General features: G+C 43.3%; 1 protein-coding gene across 4 annotated transcripts in view; it reads right to left on the reverse strand.

The window, feature by feature from the left end:
• The window catches only part of nfatc2a (nuclear factor of activated T cells 2a), a 42,215-nt gene extending 29,030 nt beyond the window's left edge, over positions 1-13,185 (reverse strand). For 3 of the 4 annotated variants that reach the window (XM_061734688.1, XM_061734686.1, XM_061734685.1), the window contains exons 1-5: positions 11,772-12,138; positions 10,468-11,374; positions 8,689-8,857; positions 2,916-3,118; positions 2,608-2,780 (exon numbers count right to left, since the gene is read on the reverse strand). In XM_061734688.1, coding sequence (XP_061590672.1) covers positions 2,608-2,780; positions 2,916-3,118; positions 8,689-8,857; positions 10,468-11,374; positions 11,772-11,910 — 1,591 coding nt within the window. In that variant the 5' untranslated portion in view covers positions 11,911-12,138. Of the gene's footprint in view, positions 1-2,607; positions 2,781-2,915; positions 3,119-8,688; positions 8,858-10,467; positions 11,375-11,771; positions 12,139-12,825 lie in introns of those variants that run through there. The other variant, XM_061734687.1, reaches the window with a different exon arrangement.
• Positions 13,186-23,617: the final 10,432 nt, after the last annotated feature.

The raw sequence follows: 23,617 nt of genomic DNA on the forward strand, positions 1-23,617 counted from the left end.
GAAGTGACAATGCTTTACAATACATTTATGCCGCTGAGTCATTCCGTAATCCCAACTATCACTCTCAGTTTTGATAAGCATTTATTATGAGTCAAATAACAACACAGCAGCTTTGGTCTCTCCACAGTAAAGTCATGTAAAGGGAGGAAGAAGAAAGAAGAATAGCAAAGCCTCATACATGAAGGTTGATTTTAAGATTTTTGTCAAATTAAGTCAGTCAAATATTGTGCACATCAGGAGGCTGGAAATCCTAAAGCAGCAGTTCGGTGAATTGGAATGAAGTGGGTCCTGAGTCCTAACAAGAGAATAATGGGTGAAAAAGCGTTGTAGCCTCTAAAGAGAGGATGGTACTAGCAGGGTCGTACAGCTCACCATCACTCCCGCCATCATTCCCGCCTGACGGATGTCTGACTCCTGTCACTTCAAAAACTCACAATCTTAACAAGAATATTTGTCTTATTTCTAGTCAAAATGTCTCATTTTTAGTCAAAAAAATCTCATTACACTTAGAACAAGACTCATCACTGGAAAAAACAACAGTCCCACTGGCAGATTTTTCTACTTATTTCAAGTGAAAATCTACTTGAAACAGGTGAAAATTGTCAAATAACCAGTTATTCTTCTGGTAATGAGTCTTGTTTTAAGTGTAATGAGATTTTTTGACTAAAAATGAGACATTTTAACTAGAAATAAGACAAATATTCCTGGCAAGATTTTGAGTTTTTGCAGTGCAGCATCAGAAGAAAGAGTTGTATAAACTATGTCTAATAAATCAGAAAAAGAAAAACATTAACATTAACATTATGATACACTGCAAAAATTTAACAAGAATATCTGTCTTATTTCTAGTTAAAATGTCTCATTTTTAGTCAAAAAAATATCATTACACTTAAAACAAGACTCATCACTGGAAAAAACAACAATTTTCACCTGTTTCAAGTAGATTTTCACTTAAAATAAGTAGAAAAATCTGCCAATGGAACAAGATTTTTTTGCTTGTAATGAGAAGATAAATCTTGTCCCATTAGCAGATTTTTCTACTTATTTCAAGTGAAAATTTACTTGAAACAGGTGAAAATTGTCAAATAACAAGTTATTTTTCTGGTAATGAGTCTTGTTTTAAGTGTAATGAGATTTTTTGTCCTTGGATCTCTGACCCGTCTCCGCTTCACTGCTCCTCACTGCTGTTTTTCTGAAGATCATCCTACAAAACACAGGCTATAGCTACGGCTCCGTCCTCTCGGTGACGGTGAGCAGATACAACAGTTATGAAGCGATCTTTTATTTGGCGTCATGATTTTTCCTGGTTTTAATATTGCATGTGGTCAGAGTGACACTTTACGAGGTGTTGATCAAAGACAAAGGGCCTTTCTGTTGGAGTGGGGACTACGCTGAACGCTTTAATAACGCTGTGTACACGTGTACACGCTGATGTGCCCAAACACACACGTTACTACTGTGCACAGACAAACAAAGACACGGAAACATGCAGCTCCCACCAGGATGGAAGTCCTGCTTTCATAAAGAAGTCTTTATGCAAAGGTGTTTGGATTTGGACTTCTCTGAATCTTCCTATTTTTTAACCATTTGTTTATATAAACATTTGTCAGCTGTTGACTAACTTTATGGCACCTACAGGCAGTACTGGAGTTGAGGGGGGATGAGGGGGGATGAGGGGGGGTGAGGGGGGATGAGGGGGATGAGGAGGGATGAGGAGGGATGAGGGGGGATGAGGGGGACGGCATCCCCCCCTGAAATAAAAACGGTCCAAATCATCCCCCCTGTAAAACTGCCATCCCTCCTTTCCATCCCTTATGTCATTTCATCAATGAATGTGGTTTTACTGCTATTTCAACATTTAGAGTCATCACCAGAAAAATAACACCAGAAAAATAACTTATTTGACAATTTTCATCTGTTTCAAGTAAATTTTCACTTGGAATAAGTAGAAAAATCTGCCAGTGGGACAAGATTTATCTTCTTATTACAAGCAAAAAAATCTTGTTCCACTGGCAGATTTTTCTACTTATTTCAATTGAAAATCTACTTGAAACAGGTGAAAATTGTTGTTTTTTCCAGTGATGAGTCTTGTTTTAAGTGTAATGAGATTTTTTTACTAAAATGAGACATTTTAACTAGAAAGAAGACAAATATTCTTGTTAAGATTGTGAGTTTTTGCAGTGATCCATTTTACTTATCCTGTGAAGGACAGAGTCATATTGATAAGTTCAGAAAAGTGTTTTTTATTGTTGTGTTTTGATGTATTTGATGTAAGTCCAGTGGATATTTAAAGCTTACAGAAGGCTGCATTTAACTGCTGCTATGTCATTCCTGCAGTATTTCTGCAGCTGTTTTGGTCACTGCTATTATTTGTAATATATTATATTATTTGTAATCAGCACAAATGATCTGTCCCCATATGATAAAATCCACCATCCCCCCTGATTTTTTTTTTTACAACTCGAGTACTGCTTACAGGACACAAACAAAGCCATTTGTAAAATAATTAATTCATTAATACATTAAAAATAAAAACAAAATAAAATAGTTTTTTTTTAAATGTATGTATGAATAAAATAAAGCGTATCAAAAGTGTTTGCTGCTTACAGCACTCGATGGGATGCGAGGCGACCTGCAGGGACATGTGCTGTCCTCCAGGCTGAGGGACATGCACGCGGAACACCAGACGAACTCTGGTGTTTTTCCGACCAACATCCGTCTCGCCCTTCCTCAGCTCGATGTCAGCGTTCCGGAGCTTCAGAATTCCAGCACAGTCAATTCTGTGTGACGAAGAAAAAAATATAAAAAAACAAACATGTGCAAGCACAATGTCAAGTTAAAATTCAAAACGTAAAGTTTGGTGAGAAATACTAAAACATGAAGAGAAATATAAAAGTCCCCCCCTCCTCCCTCACATTGCTTTCATGTTATTCTTTGGCTCCAGTGGGATTTCCAGGACTTTGGTGCCGTTGACGACCTTCTCAAAGCTGGTGGTGGTGACGGTCTTGCCGGTGATCCGGTGGACCTGATAGAAGGCGTGAGGCTTGAGGACGCGTTCGTCCGCCGTACCGATGAAGATCTGCAGGCCCAGCGGCTCCTTCCCTCTGTAGCCGTGTAGCTGCAGAGACAGGAAACAGGGAGATTGGACTTTGTTCTGCTCAAACACACACGAGGTTCTCTCTGAAGGTGAACGCTCCTGAGCAGTATTTAAAGAAATTAGATACTGTGTATGATTGTGCTTTGCGTTTTATCACCGGTTGCAGCTATCAGGTACATCACTGACTGTGTTTCCATGCATCAATAACCCTTTTAAAACCCCAATATTGGCAATAACCCGGTTTTGCACGGCCATGTAAACACCAATAACTCCTTTGAATAACCCCAATTTGCTCATATTCTGGTTTTTAAAAACCCGAATATGAGCCCTGGGTTACTGGGTTTAAAACCCGAATATTTGGGTCATGTAAACACCAAACGGAATATCCCCATCAAACGGAACAGGAATTTGTTTTCTGCACATGCTCTGTTCACAAGGAATCCTGGTCTTTTGAGTCCAGGAAGTTCTTATAAACACGGAGAAACCAAGACCAGGAGGAGACTAATCACTTCATAAATGTAATGAAGGATATGAACATTTCTGCATTTGTAGACGGTAGATCTGCTATTTTTCAGCTGGTGGTGCGTGTAAATGGCAGCAGATTACGTGCAGAGTGAATTAAGCACTTCTGTCATTTTACGTTTTATTTTTATGCTTTTATTTTGAAGAGCACCGTTCTTCCTCTGTTACTTCCGTTATTGATGAAGCTTAACTTCCTGTTCCCGTCTGAGCATGCTAACGCTGCTCCAGAGTTGGTAAAATATGCAAACAAATGTACTTGTATATTTTGTGTTGAAACTTATGAAAAGTTATTTTATTGTGGTTCGCCCCGTGTTTTTGTTGTTTACATGTGTCAAATCTTTGCTTCTGTGAGGGTCTCTGGAATAAAAAATTGAGATTAAGGGTGATGGCCAAATGCAGATAATACTGGGGTCCTTGACATGCCAGTTTGAGATCTAAATATGTTGTTATATCGTTATTGAATGCACTGTATTTTTTATTTGTTGCATTGATTGACTGAATGTGCCTATATTTTCAACACTGCCTAGTTTTATGTTTTAAACTATGCAATATGTTTTACACTGTACAATATGTTTTTATACAGAACTTTGTATTTTTTTCTTTATCCTTTTGAAGAAAAAAAAACTCTTTGACAGATCACCTGTTTTGGCGTATTTGTTACAAGGTGGTGGTGTGTGAGGGGGTGTATGTGAGGGGGTGTATGTGAGGGGGTGTGTGTGAGGAGGTGTATGTGAGGGGGTATATGTGAGGGGGTGTGTGTGAGGAGGTATATGTGAGGGGGTGGTGGTGTGTGAGGGGGTGTGTGTGAGGGGGTATATGTGAGGGGGTGTGTGTGAGGGGGTGTGTGTGAGGGGGTGTGTGTGAGGAGGTATATGTGAGGGGGTGTGTGTGAGGAGGTGTATGTGAGGGGGTATATGTGAGGGGGTGTGTGTGAGGAGGTATATGTGAGGGGGTGGTGGTGTGTGAGGGGGTGTGTGTGAGGGGGTATATGTGAGGGGGTGTGTGTGAGGGGGTATATGTGAGGGTGTGTGTGTGAGGGGGTGTGTGTGAGGGTGTGTGTGTGAGGAGGTATATGTGAGGGGGTATATGTGAGGGGGTGTGTGTGAGGGGGTGTGTGTGAGGAGGTGTATGTGAGGGGGTATATGTGAGGGGGTGTGTGTGAGGGGGTATATGTGAGGGGGTGTGTGTGAGGGGGTGTGTGTGAGGGTGTGTGTGTGAGGAGGTATATGTGAGGGGGTGTGTGTGAGGGGGTGTGTGTGAGGAGGTGTATGTGAGGGGGTGGTGGTGTGTGAGGGGGTGTGTGTGAGGGGGTGTGTGTGAGGGGGTGGTGGTGTGTGAGGGGGTGTGTGTGAGGGGGTATATGTGAGGGGGTGTGTGTGAGGAGGTATATGTGAGGGGGTGGTGGTGTGTGAGGGGGTGTGTGTGAGGGGGTATATGTGAGGGGGTGTGTGTGAGGGGGTGGTGGTGTGTGAGGGGGTGTGTGTGAGGGGGTGTGTGTGAGGGGGTGTGTGTGAGGGGGTATATGTGAGGGGGTGTATGTGAGGGGGTGGTGGTGTGTGAGGGGGTGTGTGTGAGGGGGTGTGTGTGAGGGGGTGTATGTGAGGGGGTGGTGGTGTGTGAGGGGGTGTGTGTGAGGGGGTATATGTGAGGGGGTGTGTGTGAGGAGGTATATGTGAGGGGGTGGTGGTGTGTGAGGGGGTGTGTGTGAGGGGGTATATGTGAGGGGGTGTGTGTGAGGGGGTATATGTGAGGGTGTGTGTGTGAGGGGGTGTGTGTGAGGGTGTGTGTGTGAGGAGGTATATGTGAGGGGGTATATGTGAGGGGGTGTGTGTGAGGGGGTATATGTGAGGGGGTGTGTGTGAGGGGGTGTGTGTGAGGGTGTGTGTGTGAGGAGGTATATGTGAGGGGGTATATGTGAGGGGGTGTGTGTGAGGGGGTATATGTGAGGGGGTGTGTGTGAGGGGGTATATGTGAGGGGGTGTGTGTGAGGGGGTGTGTGTGAGGGGGTATATGTGAGGGGGTGTGTGTGAGGAGGTATATGTGAGGGGGTGTGTGTGAGGGGGTGTGTGTGAGGAGGTGATGTGTGAGGAGGTATATGTGAGGGTGTGTGTGTGAGGGGGTATATGTGAGGGGGTGTGTGTGAGGGGGTATATGTGAGGGGGTGTGTGTGAGGGTGTGTGTGTGAGGAGGTGTGTGTGAGGGGGTGTGTGTGAGGGGGTATATGTGAGGGTGTGTGTGTGAGGGGGTGTGTGTGAGGGGGTATATGTGAGGGGGTGTGTGTGAGGGGGTATATGTGAGGGTGTGTGTGTGAGGAGGTATGTGTGAGGGGGTGTGTGTGAGGAGGTATATGTGAGGGGGTGTGTGTGAGGGGGTGTGTGTGAGGAGGTATATGTGAGGGGGTGTGTGTGAGGGGGTGTGTGTGAGGGGGTGTGTGTGAGGGGGTGTGTGTGAGGAGGTATATGTGAGGGGGTGTGTGTGAGGGGGTGTGTGTGAGGAGGTATATGTGAGGGGGTGTGTGTGAGGAGGTATATGTGAGGGGGTGTGGTCCAACTTTCTAATTGCGGGGTAAAGGGGAGGTAATTATCAGACGTTTTGCCAATTGTTCAAATCTTTATAATTAGAATCTACAATTACCAGGTAATATTATGGAAACAACACACGCTTTCTTTTACAGTCCAGTTTCACTTTAATTACTGAATAAAAGCCAGGTAAAAATTTCTGTACTTATTGGGTAAATACTTAGGAAATAGAATTACTGGGCAAGTAACTACAAGGTAAGTACCTGCCAATTGCCAATTGAAGCAGCATTTGTTTTGAATTTGGATACAGGAAGAAGAAGCAGAAATGACGGTAATTGCGTCATGATGTTCTCCGTGCGTCGCTGGTTTGATCCAGATATCCTGAATGATTAATTACCATGTGAACGGAATATTCCCAATGTTTCAGTAACCGGAATATTAGCAATAACCCCAATTTTGACTGCATGTAAACGTAGTCACTGATTTAATATTTATGTTTTTTGGTAAGTGACCGTGGTATAAGCGGGGTAATGCCCTTCGAGGTGCCATTAACATAAATATATGGACTTCGCGGAGGCAAACCGCCCTCCGCTTCGTGTCGGATGGTAAAGAAAAAGAAAAGGAAAGAAAATAGTAGAATAAACATTCATCAAGCCACCAGTAGTTTCCAAGATGGCACCAGTGTGTGCTGCTAACGTTGGATATGTTTCTGCTGTTTGTGTCACTCGTTATCCAAGTAGATGTAACACATTTGGCAGCAGCTGCTCACAGTGAGCAGAAACTATGGCAACACCAACGAGCACGCGCCCCCTCGTATCCAGGTAGATGACACACAATGTGAATAGAGAGGAAGCTGCAGCGCAAACACTGAACAAGCCATGTGAGCAGCCGGCCGGTCGTCATGGCAGCCGTAGGAGCAGTGAGTCATGACAGACAGCAATGTTGGAAAAGTAAAGTGGACAGCGCGAGGCTCAGACAGAGGCAGGGAGAGGGGGAGAGGAGAAAGGAAAAACAGAGGTGGAGGAAAGGAAAGATGAGATGGAGTGGAGCCACAGCTAACCAGGTCTGAGCGTCTGATTGGCCTGCAAACCCGGGCAGACCTGACCTCAGGCTGAGGCTTCTGGGATGGGCAGAAAATGGAAAAGGAGCACTAGAAGTCGGACTTCCACAAAGCTCCTACTATCATCAACAACAACAGCATTGAACGGTTGCCACGGCAACACGTAGAGAGGGAAGTGGAATCTATTTATGGATACTACAGCCAGCTGGAACTGTGTCACGGTTCTGTTTGACAGCGTCTGCTCCGACGCCAAAGCTACAGAAGTAAAAAAACAAGAAGCAAACAATGTTTCTCCTTTCATCAAATGACAGCCTTCCCATCTGTCCGAGACAAGTTTTTCAGCGCTGTTTCCTCGAGTCAGCTTCGTATTTAAAGAGTAAACACAGTATTGTGTAAGAGGAACTGAGAAGTGCATTAACTTTAGCGTGTGTGGCTGAAAGCACACAGACGTGTGTGCCGTCCTGAGACTGCAGGCCGATGCCGCGCTGCCACGTGGACGTGATTACACACGGATTTGAGAAGTGCCATATCAGTCATAGTTCAACCGCTCACGAGCACTGAGGGCAGCGCATGGAGGACAAAGCGTTGGAAGCCAAACCCTGGTGTCAGCCAGGGTTTGGCTTAGCCCTGCGGAGAGGGGAGCACCACACAAACAAACCCAACGTGTCTTTACGGCAGTACTGGAGTTGAGGGGGGATGGCATCCCCCCTGAAATAAAAACGGTCCAAATCATCCCCCCTGTAAAACTGCCATCCCTCCTTTCCATCTTTTATGGCATTTCATCAATGAATGTGGTTTTACTGCTATTTCAACATTTAGAGTCATCACCAGAAAAATAACACCAGAAAAATTACTTATTTGACAATTTTCACCTGTTTCAAGTAAATTTTCACTTGAAATAAGTAGAAAAATCTGCCAGTGGGACAAGATTTATCTTCTTATTACAAGCAAAAAAATCTTGTTCCACTGGCAGATTTTTCTACTTATTTCAAGTGAAAATCTACTTGAAACAGGTGAAAATTGTTGTTTTTTCCAGTGATGAGTCTTGTTTTAAGTGTAATGAGATTTCTTTTACTAAAATGAGACATTTTAACTAGAAATAAGACAAATATTCTTGTTAAGATTGTGAGTTTTTGCAGTGATCCATGTTACTTATCCTGTGAAGGACAGAGTCATATTGATAAGTTCAGAAAAGTGTTTTTTATTGTTGTGTTTTGATGTATTTGATGTAAGCCCAGTGGATATTTAAAGCTTACAGAAGGCTGCATTTAACTGCTGCTATGTCATTCCTGCAGTATTTCTGCAGGTGTTTTGGTCACTGCTATTATTTGTAATATATTATATTATTTCTAAATCAGCACAAATTATCTGTCCCCATATGATCAAATCCACCATCCCCCCTGATGTTTTTTACAATTCGAGTACTGCTTTACGGGTTCATCAAGTTCCCATTGCAGTGCTTGTTGAGCGTCCCCTGGCCTCTAACGTACCTGCACGACGGGGTGGCCCCCCGTGGGGGCCTTGACTGCTCCCCTGCTTCCCTCCGTCTCATAGTGAGCTCTGTGGTGCGGCTTGGGCTGCATTTCAATGCGGAGCTCGTACTGGTTGATGCTACTGGGAATGGGCCACTCCAGAGGGGGCAGCGAGGCCACCGGGATGCTGCAGGGCGACAGGTCAAGAAGAACATACGGTATGAAAAACCATCACATTCCAGAAGGTTAGGGCTTCAGTTAGGAATGGGCGATATTTTACCGTTCACGATAAACCGTCAAAAAAATTCCCCACGGTAAGAATTTGTCATCTCGTGGTAAAAACGATAAATTCCCGTTGATGACGTTTTTGTGTGAAGCCTGAATTATGGTTCTGTGTTAAATCTACGCCGTAGGTTCTGCGTGGATTTAACGCAGAACCATAAATCAGCCTTAACAAACATGTTTGAAGGCGGATCTGAGAGCGAGGAGCTCGTTGTTAAACGAGGCTCCAGCTCCGTTATCTGGAACTGGTTTGGATTTAAAAAGAGACGAGGAGCAAACACCATCTATTATATGCAGAGTCTGCAAAAAAACAGTGAGTGCAAAGGATGGCTTTTATTTATTTTTTTTATTGGTACTTTTACTGTTTGCACTGTTATCCCACTGTTTAAGCCATGCAGTTTGAATAAATGTTGAATCTGTTCTTACATTTCAAACTTGTTTCATTTGAGTCATTACAGTTTTGCAGTACAGGTGGTCTCATTTAATTGTTTTTTATTACCCTATTTTCCGCACTATAAGGCGCACCGCATTATAAGTTTGCATGTTCTCCCCGTGCTTGCGTGGGTTTCCTCCGGGTACTCCGGTTTCCTCCCACAGTCCAAAAACATGCATATTAGGTTAATTGATGATTGTAAAATTGCCCGTAGGTGTGAGCGTGAGTGTGTCTGGTTGTTTGTGGGGACTGCGGGTGGAAACTAGCATTTCTGCTAAACCCGGTGTATTTACACTGCTTAATGTAGTGTGCATTAATATCCATTGTCCCGTCTAAATAAACTTTGAAACTTAAACTTAAACTTATAAGGCGCACTAAATATCTGGTAAAATCCCGTACTATAGTGGCTGGGGTTGAGTTACGTATCTACCTGATGGAGCTGCTACAGGAAATGCTACAAAATCCTACAGCAAATGCAAGAAAAAAACAACAAAAGGAAAAGTACCGTATGTCAAACTTTATTAACAAAATAAAAACCAGCTTTGCTCCATCTCGTCAAAGTCGCCATTATGAGAGTCAGCGTCGCTGCTGTTGTCTTGAACGTCTGTGACGATTCCTGACGTTTTTAGCACCATTACTTCAGCGACACCAACTACATTACCCACAATCCCCCTGACTACATTACCCACAATCCCCCTGACTACAGTAACAGAAATTACCGTAATGATCATTTATAAGGCGCACTGCATTATAAGGCGCACTGCCGGTTTTTGAGAAAATGAAAGGCTTTTAGGTGCGCCTTATAGTGCGGAAAATACGGTAATTCAATGTAATTGGTGTAGTTTAGTAGCATTTAGTATCTTTTAGAGCAGTGTTTTGGCTCCAAAGACTGAATGTGGTGATAGATTTATAGTTACAAAGGTGGAGTTGAATTGGTATTTTTTCTATCATCATTTTTATCATTATCGGGATAAATGCCAGAAATGATCGTGATACATTTTTTAGTCCATAACCCATCCCTAGCTCCAGTACACATGGAAGGAAGGCAGTGTATCTTGTTTGGTGCTTTCTTGCCAACTCACCTGCAGATACTGGAGACCAGTGGCTTGGGCCAGATTGGGGGGATGACGAAGAACGGCTCGGCAGAAGGTTTGGCTTTCCCGTCCTGCTCACAGGACATCAGGTAGTTCCCGTCCCCGTGGTTCTCCTGGTACAGAGTGTAGACCTGGTTGGAAGTCTTGACTATCTTGGTGGGCAGCAGGCCCGGCTGGCCGTGGCCGTAGCCGTTGAGGCCGTCGGCCAGGCCGTGGGGGTAGTGGTGTTCCAGCGGGTCCTCGTGGCCGCCGTGAGGGGACGGGCTGCGGGAGCGGTGCCCGGATACCAGCGCTGGGTTCCTGTACATCTGGTAGGTGCGTTTCCCCTGCGGGGAGGCGGAGCGGGAGCCGGCCCGGGGGGACGGGGACCGGGGGCCCAGGCAGCCGTCCTCGGCCAGGCTGGCGCGGGGGGACGCCCCCGGGGAGGTGCGGGGGGAGCCCGTGTGGATGTTCTGCAGCCGGGGGCAGAGGTCACCGGGGTTGTGGCCGCCGCTGCCGGGGGACACGCAGGGGGACGCCCAGGGGGAGAAGCTCTCCGAGTGCCAGCTGGCCGAGGAGTTGCTGCTGGCCGGGCTCAGGCACTGGGGCTCCCGGTAGGCCGGGCCGTCCTGGCCGGGCACGGTCAGGGTGGGCCGGGGGCTGATGTTCACCTGCTGGTTCTGCAGGCTGTCCCGGCCATGGCTGTAGTGCTCCCGGGACGGCGTGATCTCGATGCGGGGGCTCAGGGCCAGGCCCGCCGGCCGGATGTTCTCCAGGTAGCTCTGGGCCTCCGGGTGGTCGTACCCAGTGAAGGGGGGGCTGCAGGACTTGCTCTTGTAGGGCGAGCTCTCGTCCAGGGGGAAGGCCTGCTCAGAGTCAGGACTGTGCACTTTGTGAGACGCAAGGTTGGGGTCATCTGGAACAAAGATGAGGAGACAGAAACAGATTTAACATCATCACAGACAGAGATGTTTCCATACTCCCTAAAATAACCACATTTACCATTTAAAACCTCAATAACAAGTTTACAATTTTCCATTCCGACTGTCTACTTATCAAATTTCAAGTTGACCTTCAGTTGATTTTCAGTATAAATGTATTTTTCACATTAGAGAAAACTTCTCAATAACTGTTTTGTCTTATGTGTCTTCATATCAGAGTCTTATAAGAAGCTTATCAACTGTGCTTCCTAAGTTTGATGTTTTTCATTCATATGAACACATTTTACAGGCCATATGTTAATGATGAGTAAACAGATAACCCAGAGAGGAGGATGGGGCCAGCTCAGGTCGCACTAGACGCATCGGACCAACCTTGATGTCCCCCAGCAAAGCTGCTGCAGGGCGGCTCATACTCAAACAGGTACTCAAACTGCAGGTCCTCCTCGGGAGCTGCCCCCAGCTCCCCCTGCAGCTCCCCCTGCAGCTCCGCGTCCTCATAGAAGGAGCTCATCTGCGTAACCGGGTCCTATCTTGTCCTCCGGGCTGCTGCTGGAGCTGGAGACGCGTTTCCGAGCGTTTTCGAGCGTCAGCTCGCGCATCGGGGAGCTGGAGAGAGACCTGCGCCGCGCGATGGTTTCCTGTTTCGGTTATTCTCGGGGCTGAAGGAAGGCGGGTCTATTTACAACTGAGTTTGTCGAGTGCATCAGTGGGTCTGATCACGCCCTCCACCCATCCACCCACCCACCGTGAAACAACAGCGTGCATGAGTGCAGGGCTGGCTGGGTGTGACGGCGGTGACAGCAGCCTGCTGCTGCCCCCGGGTGTCTGGCGCGTCGCAGCGACGACAAACCACAAACATGCACATCTGTGTATCTGTGTATCTCTGTCCTCCATCCAGGGAGGGGGGGGTTTGTCTGACAGGCAAACCCTCTGTCAGCCCCGGCTCGGATTCCCCGGTAACGCCCTCCTCCCTGACGGAAACGCGCAGGTTCTCCTCAGGGTATCCCAGCTTTACGCACGACGCAAATGTCTGACACATCTGGGTGCTGGCTGCACACACACATACAAGAGGTGGAGGAGTCCCCTACTTTTACTTATTCATTCATTATCAATCGATAAAAACAATGTAATGCAGATTGTTTAGTTTTTTTTCTCACTTTTTTTTCCCTTTTACGCACTTAATTGTGCGTAAAATGCGTCCGACCCGCTCCTTTTTCTCGCCCCGTTTCTGATGGGATTCCGCTGATTCAGACACTGATCTGAGAAAAACGCGCAGCATCTCACACCAAACCAATGGCTTACAACTCATCAATTAAATGACATTCCACCATTTTTAGTCGGACAAACACAGACGTTAACGCTATAGTTTATCATTTAAAAAATCAAATGGGTTGATTACCAGATAATCACAACACTTCAGCAGTACCTTGATCCATGGACCTCATCATGTGGTACTGCGCCAGCCGCCAAGTCTCTCTGAACATCTGGACAAGAAAGCGATCAAAAATAAATAGACAAAAAAAAATGAAAAAAGTAATCTGTTTTAAATCACTCCTCTCCAAAGGTGCATAGCAGAGGAAAGTGTCCTCAGTAAGACTGGAAGGAGAGAGGAAAAGAAAAAGAAAAAAAGTAAGTCTGTACAAGCTCAGAAACTTCAACAGCTGCGCGTAAAAATCCCTTTCAGTTCAAAAAACATGTGGCAGCATCAAGTCCAGCTCCAGTTCTGTATGAAGTCCCCCTTTCCTTGAGCTCTATATTACTTGAGCATCAAGAGCGGCTTCCTTCCCCCGGTCTGGGTGTTTATAATGCTCCAATGCTGTAAAATAACGGGATTCCCTCAGTGTTTCCTCCTGTTTGTGCGCCTTTGCCATGGAAACCTGGAGCGCGTCCATGTCGGAGACTCAGGGCTTTCCTGCAAAGCCCCACACTCAGGAATCCATGACGTCTCCGGCTCCCGGGCCAAGGCATTTCTGCGGCTTCTCTCAGACAGTAGCACACAAGAACTTCATTGTGGGGATGAAGAAATGACTGTAGGACCGTGTAGGAGAGCAGGAGGAAAAAGAAAAACCCTTTTCAACCTTAATCATATGCGGTGCGTTAAATGATCTTAACACAGTTTGCTGGATTCTCCTCCTCGAATGTGTTCATGTGGAAGCTCACATAGCACTAAAATGTTATTTCTGTGACGTGAAAGAGCTTTTTTTAAAACCAGAACAAAAGGAATTCCACTGTTTCCTCTGGGGGAAGTATAAATCTCCATCCTGTAACAAAGATTTGCAACATATTTTATTCAAATAGGTGATGGCAAGACATGGGGGGTGGTATTGACACTTTGGGTTTTGCTTTTTTTGGTGAAAAGACAGACTTTTGAAGGCACTTCATCTCCTGCCAGGGTCGTGAGCAGGGAGTTGAGGTCAGCAGACTAATTATTTAATTTATTTTGGATTGTCTTCGAACGAATCAGTTGGGAATGACTTCAGCTGCTGTTTCTCACAGTAGCATTTATCAATTAACTGCCCCTTTTGCTTTTAAATCCCGTCCATGCTTGCTGTGTTCAGTGTGTACGTATGTATGAGTCACATCTCCATGTTTGTGCTTTCACTTCAAGAAGAATTAGAGGAAAGGAGCTCTAATATCCTCCTGCTCAGGTTCCACATCTTTTAACACATACTAACAACTTTGTCAATCAATCTTAACTGAGACCAGCGAAAGTTGTAATACTGTTAAAACACGTCTGCTGTTTCACAATCAAGGCGGTATAATATAATAAGGCAGAGTTAAGAAACATGGAATTGCAAATGCATTAAGCTCATTTCATGTTAACAGGTTTACATAATGCCCAGGAGGGAAGTTCAGCCGTCAGGAGCCAAGTTAAACATTTCTGCTCCAGTGCCAAGAACCAGAGCTGGTAGAGGAGCCAGAAATGTACTCAAGTAAAAGTACTGTTACTTCAGAATAATATGTAGAAGTAGAAGTAAAAAGTAGTCATCCAAATAATTACTTGAGTAAAAGTAAAAAAGTACTTGGTGAAAAAACTACTCAAGTACTGAGTAACTGTTGAGTAACGTCTGATTAATTTTTTGAACACAACCATTCAAACAGACAAAAGTACAAAATAATAATCTTCAGGCAAATTAAATCAATAAAATAATAAAATAAATTAAAATTAATAAAAAATAAAAAATAGCTTAAATTAAAATAAGCTTAAAGTAAATTCAAGTACTTTTAATAAATAATAAAATAAATAAAATAGCAGAATAAAAAAATAAATTAAGCACAAGTATTACAAAATGTCCGGCCTTTGTACTTTTCTTTTTTAACCAGCAGAACTAGAACAAACATGAACTCATAGAAACTCTGTGTGTGTTTGAGTCTGTGTAAATGTGACAAAACATGCAAAAACAAACATTTTTCCCAAAGAATCACTCAGTGATGTCATGAGATTGACGCGTACGTGGATAAAAGGGATAAAAGAAAAGTAACAGCTCAACGTAGCCTAATGTAGCGGAGGAAGAGGAACAGTTTCTTCTTCACAAATCTACTCAAGTAAAAGTAAAAAGTATAGTGATTCAAAACTACTCCTAAAAGTACAACATTTCCCAAAACGTACTCCAGTAAATGTAATGGAGTAAATGTAACTCGTTACTACCCAGCTCTGCCAAGAACTGATGGCTGCCCCGACAGACGAGTGTAGGGACGGCTCTCAGTGTAAACTTATTTTGCACCATTACAACTGAACAAGATGACGTAAAGAAAATGGATGGATTCATACGACATCATCATAATAACGCAGAAATAAAAGCAACTCAGTTCAAGTGAAGGTGAAAGCCATTTGTGTCATTATGGCCTTAATTCTTCTGCAGTCCATTTTCTCTGGTTAACCAAAGTGTGACCTCAGTGACTGATCCTGCGCTCACATCGGTGCTGTCGGTCCATCCAGAGGAAAATGTGCGTGCACAGACTCTTTATTGGATTACAGCATGGCTTGGTCTGGGTGACAGAGCCAGCGATGGTTGTGTGAACAAGGTGACTGACTGCAACGAGTCTCTAAACGGCTGCGACCGGGCCGTCGTTCGTCGTCGGGGGCAACCGTCGAGCAGCATTGTCTACCAGATGCAAATTCCTCCACAATTACTCAGCTGTTATGTAACGCATATTAAGAATCCAGCACATGCGTAAGAAAGGAAAACCACTTGTGTCCAGACGGCAGTTTGCTCCTCTGATTATTCTTATTTTCTTTCACAGAGTCTTTTTCCAAGTTCTTGCAGTATTTTCCGTCAGTGTGAAACAGCTCATCGGGGCAGACTGGCCTGAGTTAGAGAGAAGACTACTGCCATGTTTGACTTTTCCAACTGTAACATGTAATTTATCTTTTAAATCCAAGCAGCTGAGTTTTTTTTCACATGGAAATGATAGAAAGTATTTAATCGAAGGGAAAAATTGTCAAAGAAATTTTAAAATGCAACGAAAGCGTGGATCTTTGACTCCACTGGGACAGACTGTAACTAGCTGTGAAAAAAATTAAAAACAAAGGTTATTAAAATGGGTCGATATTCCTGTAACAAAAGGATTTAAAAGATCAAACGTGCTGAAGAACACACCTTTTAAAATACATTTGCCGTTATTTGAAACTGATGTATTTGGAGTGAGATCTCTACGGTGGGCGACGAGGGCCAAACGCCATGCAACGGCCTAATGTGTCTCAGTTAAGGAAAACGGCTTCAAGTACAGAAACGATTCCAATTCACAAACTCAAAACGAGGTACAAAAAGAGGAACGTGGTGCAAATGATAAAACGTGCTGCAAAAAACAAAGACAAATGCAGCATCATCAAACGCTGCAAATAGAGAAACGATGCAAAGCACAAAACCATATAAAACAAGAAACCATCTTCAAAAGAAAAACACTTCATAACCGGTCACTACAACAGGAAGTGCTCCAAACCTGCAGGGGGCGCTCTCTCTCGGCGTAACAGCTCAATGGACAGACACACGGGATGTAGAGAGAGACCGAACAGCTGACTGTAACGTTAAAATATAATAAAGAAACGTCTCGTAATGTGCAGCGTTGTACAGTGATATAAACATCGTATATAAATATAGTCAGATAAAAATCACATTACCGTTCCTGCTGTATGTTTAAACCATGGATGTAAACACTGTGGTTCAGTCAGCGGCGCCCCCTGCAGGTTTGGAGCACTTCCTGTTGTAGTGACCGGTTATGAAGCGTTTTTCTTTTGAACATGGTTTCTTGTTTTATATCGTTTTGTGCTTTGCATCGTTTCTCTATTTGCAGCGTTTGATGATGCTGCATTTGTCTTTGTTTTTTGCAGCAGGTTTTTTCATTTCCACCACGTTCCTCTTTTTGTTCCTCGTTTTGAGTTTGTGAATTTGAATCGTTTCTGTACTTAAAGCCGTTTTCCTTAACTGAGACGCATTAGGCCGTTGCAGTGCGTTTGGCCCTTGTCGGCAACCGTAGATCTCAGCTCTCAAATTGCATTGAGGAAAATACTTTACACGATTGTCTTTTTTATTTTTTAATATCCAACCCCCGTTTTCTGAAAATAAGCATTATTCATGTTAATCATACTCTGCCTGCATGCATGCATTTCCCTTCAGGCATTAATAAAGTCTTTTGAATTTGCACGTAAATAAGGCTGAACATGGACGATGGAAATCCCTGAAGAATTGTGTATAGATGGTCACTCATGAGGTTGGAACTTTTCTCATTTCATGATTGTAAATGAAAAGATGAATAAGATGAGGGATGTTTCTGAAATCTCAATTATTCCAACTTTACCGGCGACTACGCGTACTGTACAGGATGTGCAGTGGGATTTGTAGTAGTGATGCGTTTGTGTCGTACAGGAAATGGGAAAGGAGTCCCCAGGTATTTAGCTGAGACCAGAGGGGGCTGACTCAGTCAGGATGACGACAAGGAGGATTCAGCTGCAACAGGCACGCTTCTACAGGTTTTAATCATTAAAATGAAGCTATAAAATAATGATACAAATGATTTTATTATCCTGTCTTGTCCTGACTGTCCTGAATCAGCGACATCATCAGTGCAACTGTCCTGTAGGCACCCGAGGTGAAGGCCGACCCCCGGCCCCGGCCCCGGCCCCGACCCCGACCCCGGCCCCGGCCCCGGCCCCGGCCCCGGCCCCGGCCCCGGCCCCGGCCCCGGCCCCGGCCCCGGCCCCGGCCCCGGCCCCGGCCCCGGCCCCGGCCCCGGCCCCGGCCCCGGCCCCGGCCCCGGCCCCGGCCCCGGCCCCGGCCCCGGCCGCGGGGAATAACGTCTGAGATTCTTTCTCCCACTACTCAGAATCTCTGGGAAACTTCAATTTGTCAATCAATCATCAATCATATTTTATTTCAACTCACAAACATTTGTAAATTTGTATTAAGTGGCAGGCTGTACATGTTCAACTAAAATACTCAATTTGGCAAAGAAAAAAATAAAAATAATTGAAACAGAGGAAGGACATTCTTCAAAAAGGCGCCTAATTTATAAATAACATTTAACTTATTAGATTGAAATAACAAAATCAATTTAAACATAGATGGTGGGTTTGTATAATACTTTGGTAAGTATTTTTGTCTGAGATTCATTATATTTACATTTTTACATTCAAACAAAATATGAAACTCATCTTCAATACGGTTGACGTTACAGAATCTCTGACTTCTATCCAGACCTTTATAATAATAATAACCTTTAAACCTTCCAGTCACTTTTGGTATTATACTGTTATTCATCCTAAAAATACAAATGGCCTGTATATACTTTAGATTTTGACATAATAAGTACTGTTCTAGGTTAAACTCTTGCTTAATCTCTACATAAATATCACATGATGTTCGTCCTATAGAGTTCACTTGGCCATTTTTGCAGGAATTGATCTTTCAACCTTTTGCTCAACAGTTGTGTAAATGATCTAATTTGTTCCATCAATACCCGAATGTCTGAAATCAAATTCAAGAGAGTTCACTCCAGTGGAAAAGTGGGGCTTTTCCTCCTTTCCTCCACCTCAGTATGAGATATAAAGTAGTATGGCCTCCCCTTGTCAACACTATTTCTGGCTCATCTGGGTTTCAGTTCAGTCCCACATGCATTTCACAACTCCAGCATCTCTGTATCTATAATCTGCACAGAATGGATGCAACAAAGGCTAAATTTGGTAGTCAAAACAAACGAGAATAACCCTATTCAGCATTTCAGCTGAAAGAAAAACTCACTCCTCCCATTCCAACTATATCCATAACAACAACCAACTGCATTTCCGCCTCCACAATCACAAGTAATCACTCGTTGCACCAGTCCCTCTTTCTTTCTTACACAGAAGGGAAAACCTGTGTCTAATCCAGCGAGTCTTAAAGTGATGTGGGTGTTTTGGTGAGGTTGGTTTTGGAGGAATTACCCAGCGTCATTAAGGACCAGGGGAGAGGCAGGGCAACACATTCATGCTCCTACTTTAACAGTTTTGGGTCTAAAGGCAAATGAAAGCATTCCTGAGCCACACATCTATAAATAGGCTGGAGTAGGGTGTGTGTTTCTGTAAAGGCTTGTCACTGCCAAAATCCAGAGTTTACACAGAGCAGTAACACTAAGTAGTAAACAATTCATTTGCAATGGCTTGTTCATTATCCGTTGGTTTCTGTTGTTTCAGAGCAGCTTTTTCTGCTTCTGTACGGACGGGCTGTTAGTGGAACTGCTGCATAGTGTTGTGGCTTTTGTATGTCTTTACCTTCTCCTCCCTGGAGCTGCCTGTGCTGAGTTAGCATTTCACATTCAGACTGAAGATGCCATTTGTTCTGCTTTACTCCTGTTGCAAAAACATAGACCACATAAAACATGTCCAAAAAAAGAAATAAAATAAAAGTCAGTATCACTGACTTGTATTATGAGGCTGGTATTTACTCTGACGAGTGCACATTTTCATAACTTTGCTATACTATATTAATTGACTGTTATCTATGTATGTAATAGTGAACAGAGGTGTCAAGTAACGAAGTACAATTACTTTGTTACATTACTTAAGTAGAAATTTTGGTTATCTATACTTCACTGGAATAACTATTTTTCTGGACTTTTTACTTTTACTCCTTACATTTTCACGCAATTATCTGTACTTTTTACTCCTTACGTTTTAAAAACAGCCTCGTTACTCTATTTCATTTCGGCCTTTAAATAAAAACTATCCAGTTAAATTGCTCCATCCAGATAGAGTGAATTTGGTTGTGGTTGTTTCAGATGTTCTTGTCCAGTTTTGTTCTTACATCCGTTCCCTCAGATTCCTGCAACTAAACTTGGATGTACATTCCAATAAAGGTTAGGATAAATGATAACATGCCTCTGAAGTTTGACTTTTTGCACCATTACAATACTTATAGGCAACTAGTCATCATATCTGCTGCTCTCTGAAACACATGTTAATGCTCAATAGTACACATATATGCTTCTTTAATATATTTGCATTATACTAAGATGCATTCATTTTCAATGGCTTTTGTCCTTAATGGCTTTTTCCCCCTTACATTACTTTTACTTTTATACTTTAAGTAGTTTTGAAACCAGTACTTTTATACTTTTACTTGAGTAAAAAACTTGAGTTGATACTTCAACTTGTACAGGAGTATTTTTAAACTCTAGTATCTATACTTCTACCTGAGTAATGGATGTGAATACTGAAGACACCTCTGATAGTGAATGTATGGGCAGCATGGTGGCTCAGTGGCTACATCAACATTACAAGCGACAAGACACAATTAAACAGTAAATAACAAAGAAAATGAAATAAAATGATGAAAAAAAGAGGTAAAATAATAAAAAGTACAAGTTTATAATTAAACAAGTTTAATAATCATTTCATTCTTAAAATTGCAAGAATTACGTTTCTATACGGTCAAAATGTACAAAGACCGGGCCAAATACAGTATTACAAAAGTAATCTGTAACAATTCGTACGGTGAATTAAACCAATTTGACAATTCAATTCAGTCTTATTTGTATAGCGACTAATACAACAGATGTTGTCTCTAGACACTTTCCAGAGACCAGAACATAAACCCCCGAGCAATTATTACATAAACAATGGCAGGTAAAAACTCCCCTAGTGGGAGTTACGAGTAAACCTGCACTCTGAGCTCTGCCAGGAACATAAGGCACTATCAGGTCTTGCCAATAATGTGGAGCTAAGCCGTTTTGAGCTTTATATGCAAGTAATAAAATTTTAAATTGGATTCTGAATTTTACAGGTAGACAATTCTATGCCACAATCCCTGTTTCCAGGTCTTATTTCACACAACTAACGAGAATGACGTTTCTATACGGTCAAAGGCTCCAGCAGACCCCGGGACCTGTACAGGATTAAGTGGGGGTAGAAAATGGATGATGTAAGTATTTAGTTAGTGGGTTAGGGTTAGGGTTAATATTATTTATAGGGGTTTGAGAGTTCCCAGGTTGGCCTTACTCCTCTCGAGCTGTAACTAACCAAATCTGTCCTAATCTGGAGTCATATATAGGATGTAATCAAGCAGGAAACAATCCACTGAGGATGAAACAGTCCGGCTGGATAATGTATGACAGCTATAAACGGCCTTCCCCCCCCTTTTGATCCCAACTTCGTAATACAGAAAGCAATGTTTAACATATGCTTTGACTTTGCAGTGAAGCAGCAGCAGCTCCACAGAGGACGGAGTTGAGGTTAGCCATCAGCTCTGTTGATCCTGGAGTGGAATTTCAATTTTCATAGGGCTGATTTAGTTAAACGGCTTCTTTTAATGGCCTAACTTCCACATTTGGGCAATGGAACAAGAAAAGAAAATGTGCAGTTTTAGTTTCAGTCCAAACACGGTACTAAGCTGCTTGTTACAGCGGAAAGTTGAATTTAATCTCAACATCTTGTATCTTTCATTGTAATGGTAGAATTAGTCTTTTCTATAACTCCACCTTTCATTTTTTAACTTTAAAAGAATCATGTATAATCAGGGCTGCACATAATTATTTTGGTCTGGTGCTCAGAGGAGCCCCTGGATATGTGACTTGGGCCTCCAAAAACGCGGTGACCCGTCTCGCCGGATCGATAAAAGAGGGATGCAGGAATAAGTTATAGGCAAAACGATATTTATTCACTTATAAAGATGAATGGCTCAATATGGTCCTTTACAAAGTTAATTTATTTCAATAATTCAACTAGAAAATGGTGTAAAAGTTAATTTATTTCAATAATTCAACTAGAATATGGTGTAAAAGTTAATTTATTTCAATAATTCAACTAGAATATGGTGTAAAAGTTAATTTATTTCAATAATTCAACTAGAATATGTTGTAAAAGTTAATTTATTTCAATAATTCAACTAGAATATGGTGTAAAAGTTAATTTATTTCAATAATTCAACTAGAATATGGTGTAAAAGTTAATTTATTTCAATAATTCAACTAGAATATGTTGTAAAAGTTAATCTATTTCAATAATTCAACTTAAAAGGTGAAACTAATATATTACCTAGTCTTATTACATGCAAAGCAAGATATGTTAAACCTTTATTTGTTATAATTTTTATGATGGAATTGTTTATTGATTTCATAAAATATTCTCTAATTAATTTTTTATTTGGGGTTTTCATAAACTTTGAGCCATAATCAGAGCAGCGTCTTGCAGGTAACTGCTGCACGCAGTGACGAACACTGGCTGATTTATGGTTCTGCGTTGCACCAACGCAGAGCTTACGGGGTAGGATACGCGGAAGCGCGAACATACGGTGCGCGTCGCCGTGTAACATCATGCAGCCACTTCTCGGCAAACACACGTTTTCTGTTTCTATCCACGGGTAGTGGTTCAGTTTGGCGTCTCTTTGTAGTTGGTGGTGGTGGAACGCCAAAATAATTACTTAATGGCGCTTGCTTCTTGGACATTTTGACGAGACGTGTCGGAGTTTGTTCAGTAAAGCTGAAGCTTACCTCTCTTCCTGCGCAACCCACAGCAGCAACGGACGCGCTGTGATTGGCCAGCCCAGTACCAACTTTGAGTGGCAGTTCTGGGGAAAAGCTCTCCCAATAGATTTTTTAATATTAGTATTCTGGTCTGGCCACAACCAATAATATGAGCCCCAGCTGTTGGTACGCAAAAGCGCTTTGCAGCACAAGATTGACAGCGCACTGTGGATTTTGACGGCGCATGCGCTCTGGCGGCCCACTTATGTGCAGCCCTGTGTATAATGTTTTCCATGGAGTTGGGACTTTGTGAAGAACAGATTACATTTCTGATTAAGTCAGATAGTCTTTTGCGTTTGTGGTTTTCTGGATATGTTTAAAAGAAAAGCAGTAAACAATGTAGAACCAAAAACATGGAGGTTGAGGCCGTGAATGTAAAACCCAACGGCATGTTGCAGAAACCAGCGACTCCCTCCTCTGGTGAGAGAGAGTCCAGCTCAGAAAATTAGAATATTGTGATAAAGTCACTAGCGACGCTGGCGCGGGTTTCCGGGTTATAAAAACCCAATGTCAACAACATTTCAAAGTAGAGGGCCCCCCCTCTGCCCTAAGGGGCCGCCGCCGCCTCCCCTCACGACGAGGCTCGACTCGCTCGAGGCTTTTATTTTGGCATTACGTGCTCTCTGTGCCTGCAGCTGAGGCCTGTAGCGGAGCCAGAGGGGGGGCAAGGGGGCGGTCGCCCCAGGGCCCACACGTTCAGGGGGGCCCAATGAGAGGGCCCCGTTTTGTGTGATACGTTCATATATAATCGTAAAATTTGTAGGTTATAATAACGATAAAATGTGCATTGTGCGGCCAGTGTAGGTTAATTCTTACTTTACTACTGTCCTGAACGCATCAGGGCTGTGAGCCAACCTGATTGGCTGGAACTTAACTTGTTTCGTTTTTTTACATTTGAACTAACTCGTCTTGTATGTGAGACTCATGGATCTATAATAAAACAACTGCGGCATTTTGGAGGGAACTTTGAAAGAGGAAAAATGGAGAAGAAAAAGCACCAGTCTGGATCGTTAAAAAGAAAGGTAAAAGAGAGAAAGGAGAGGCTAGTTGCTTCCTGTCCGCCGCTCTCCTCATATTTTGCAACGGCGCCGGTGGCTGATGAGGAGGCTAGTGTTAGCTGTAGCGGCCGTTACATTGTTTTCCACGTTACTTGGAATATATTGTTCGAGCCGAGGATGATGTTCTGGAGTTCGGAGTCTGTGAATTGGTGCAGCGGCAACAAG

The sequence above is a fragment of the Cololabis saira genome, chromosome 12 (assembly GCF_033807715.1).
Source record: "Cololabis saira isolate AMF1-May2022 chromosome 12, fColSai1.1, whole genome shotgun sequence".
NCBI lineage: Eukaryota > Metazoa > Chordata > Actinopteri > Beloniformes > Belonidae > Cololabis > Cololabis saira.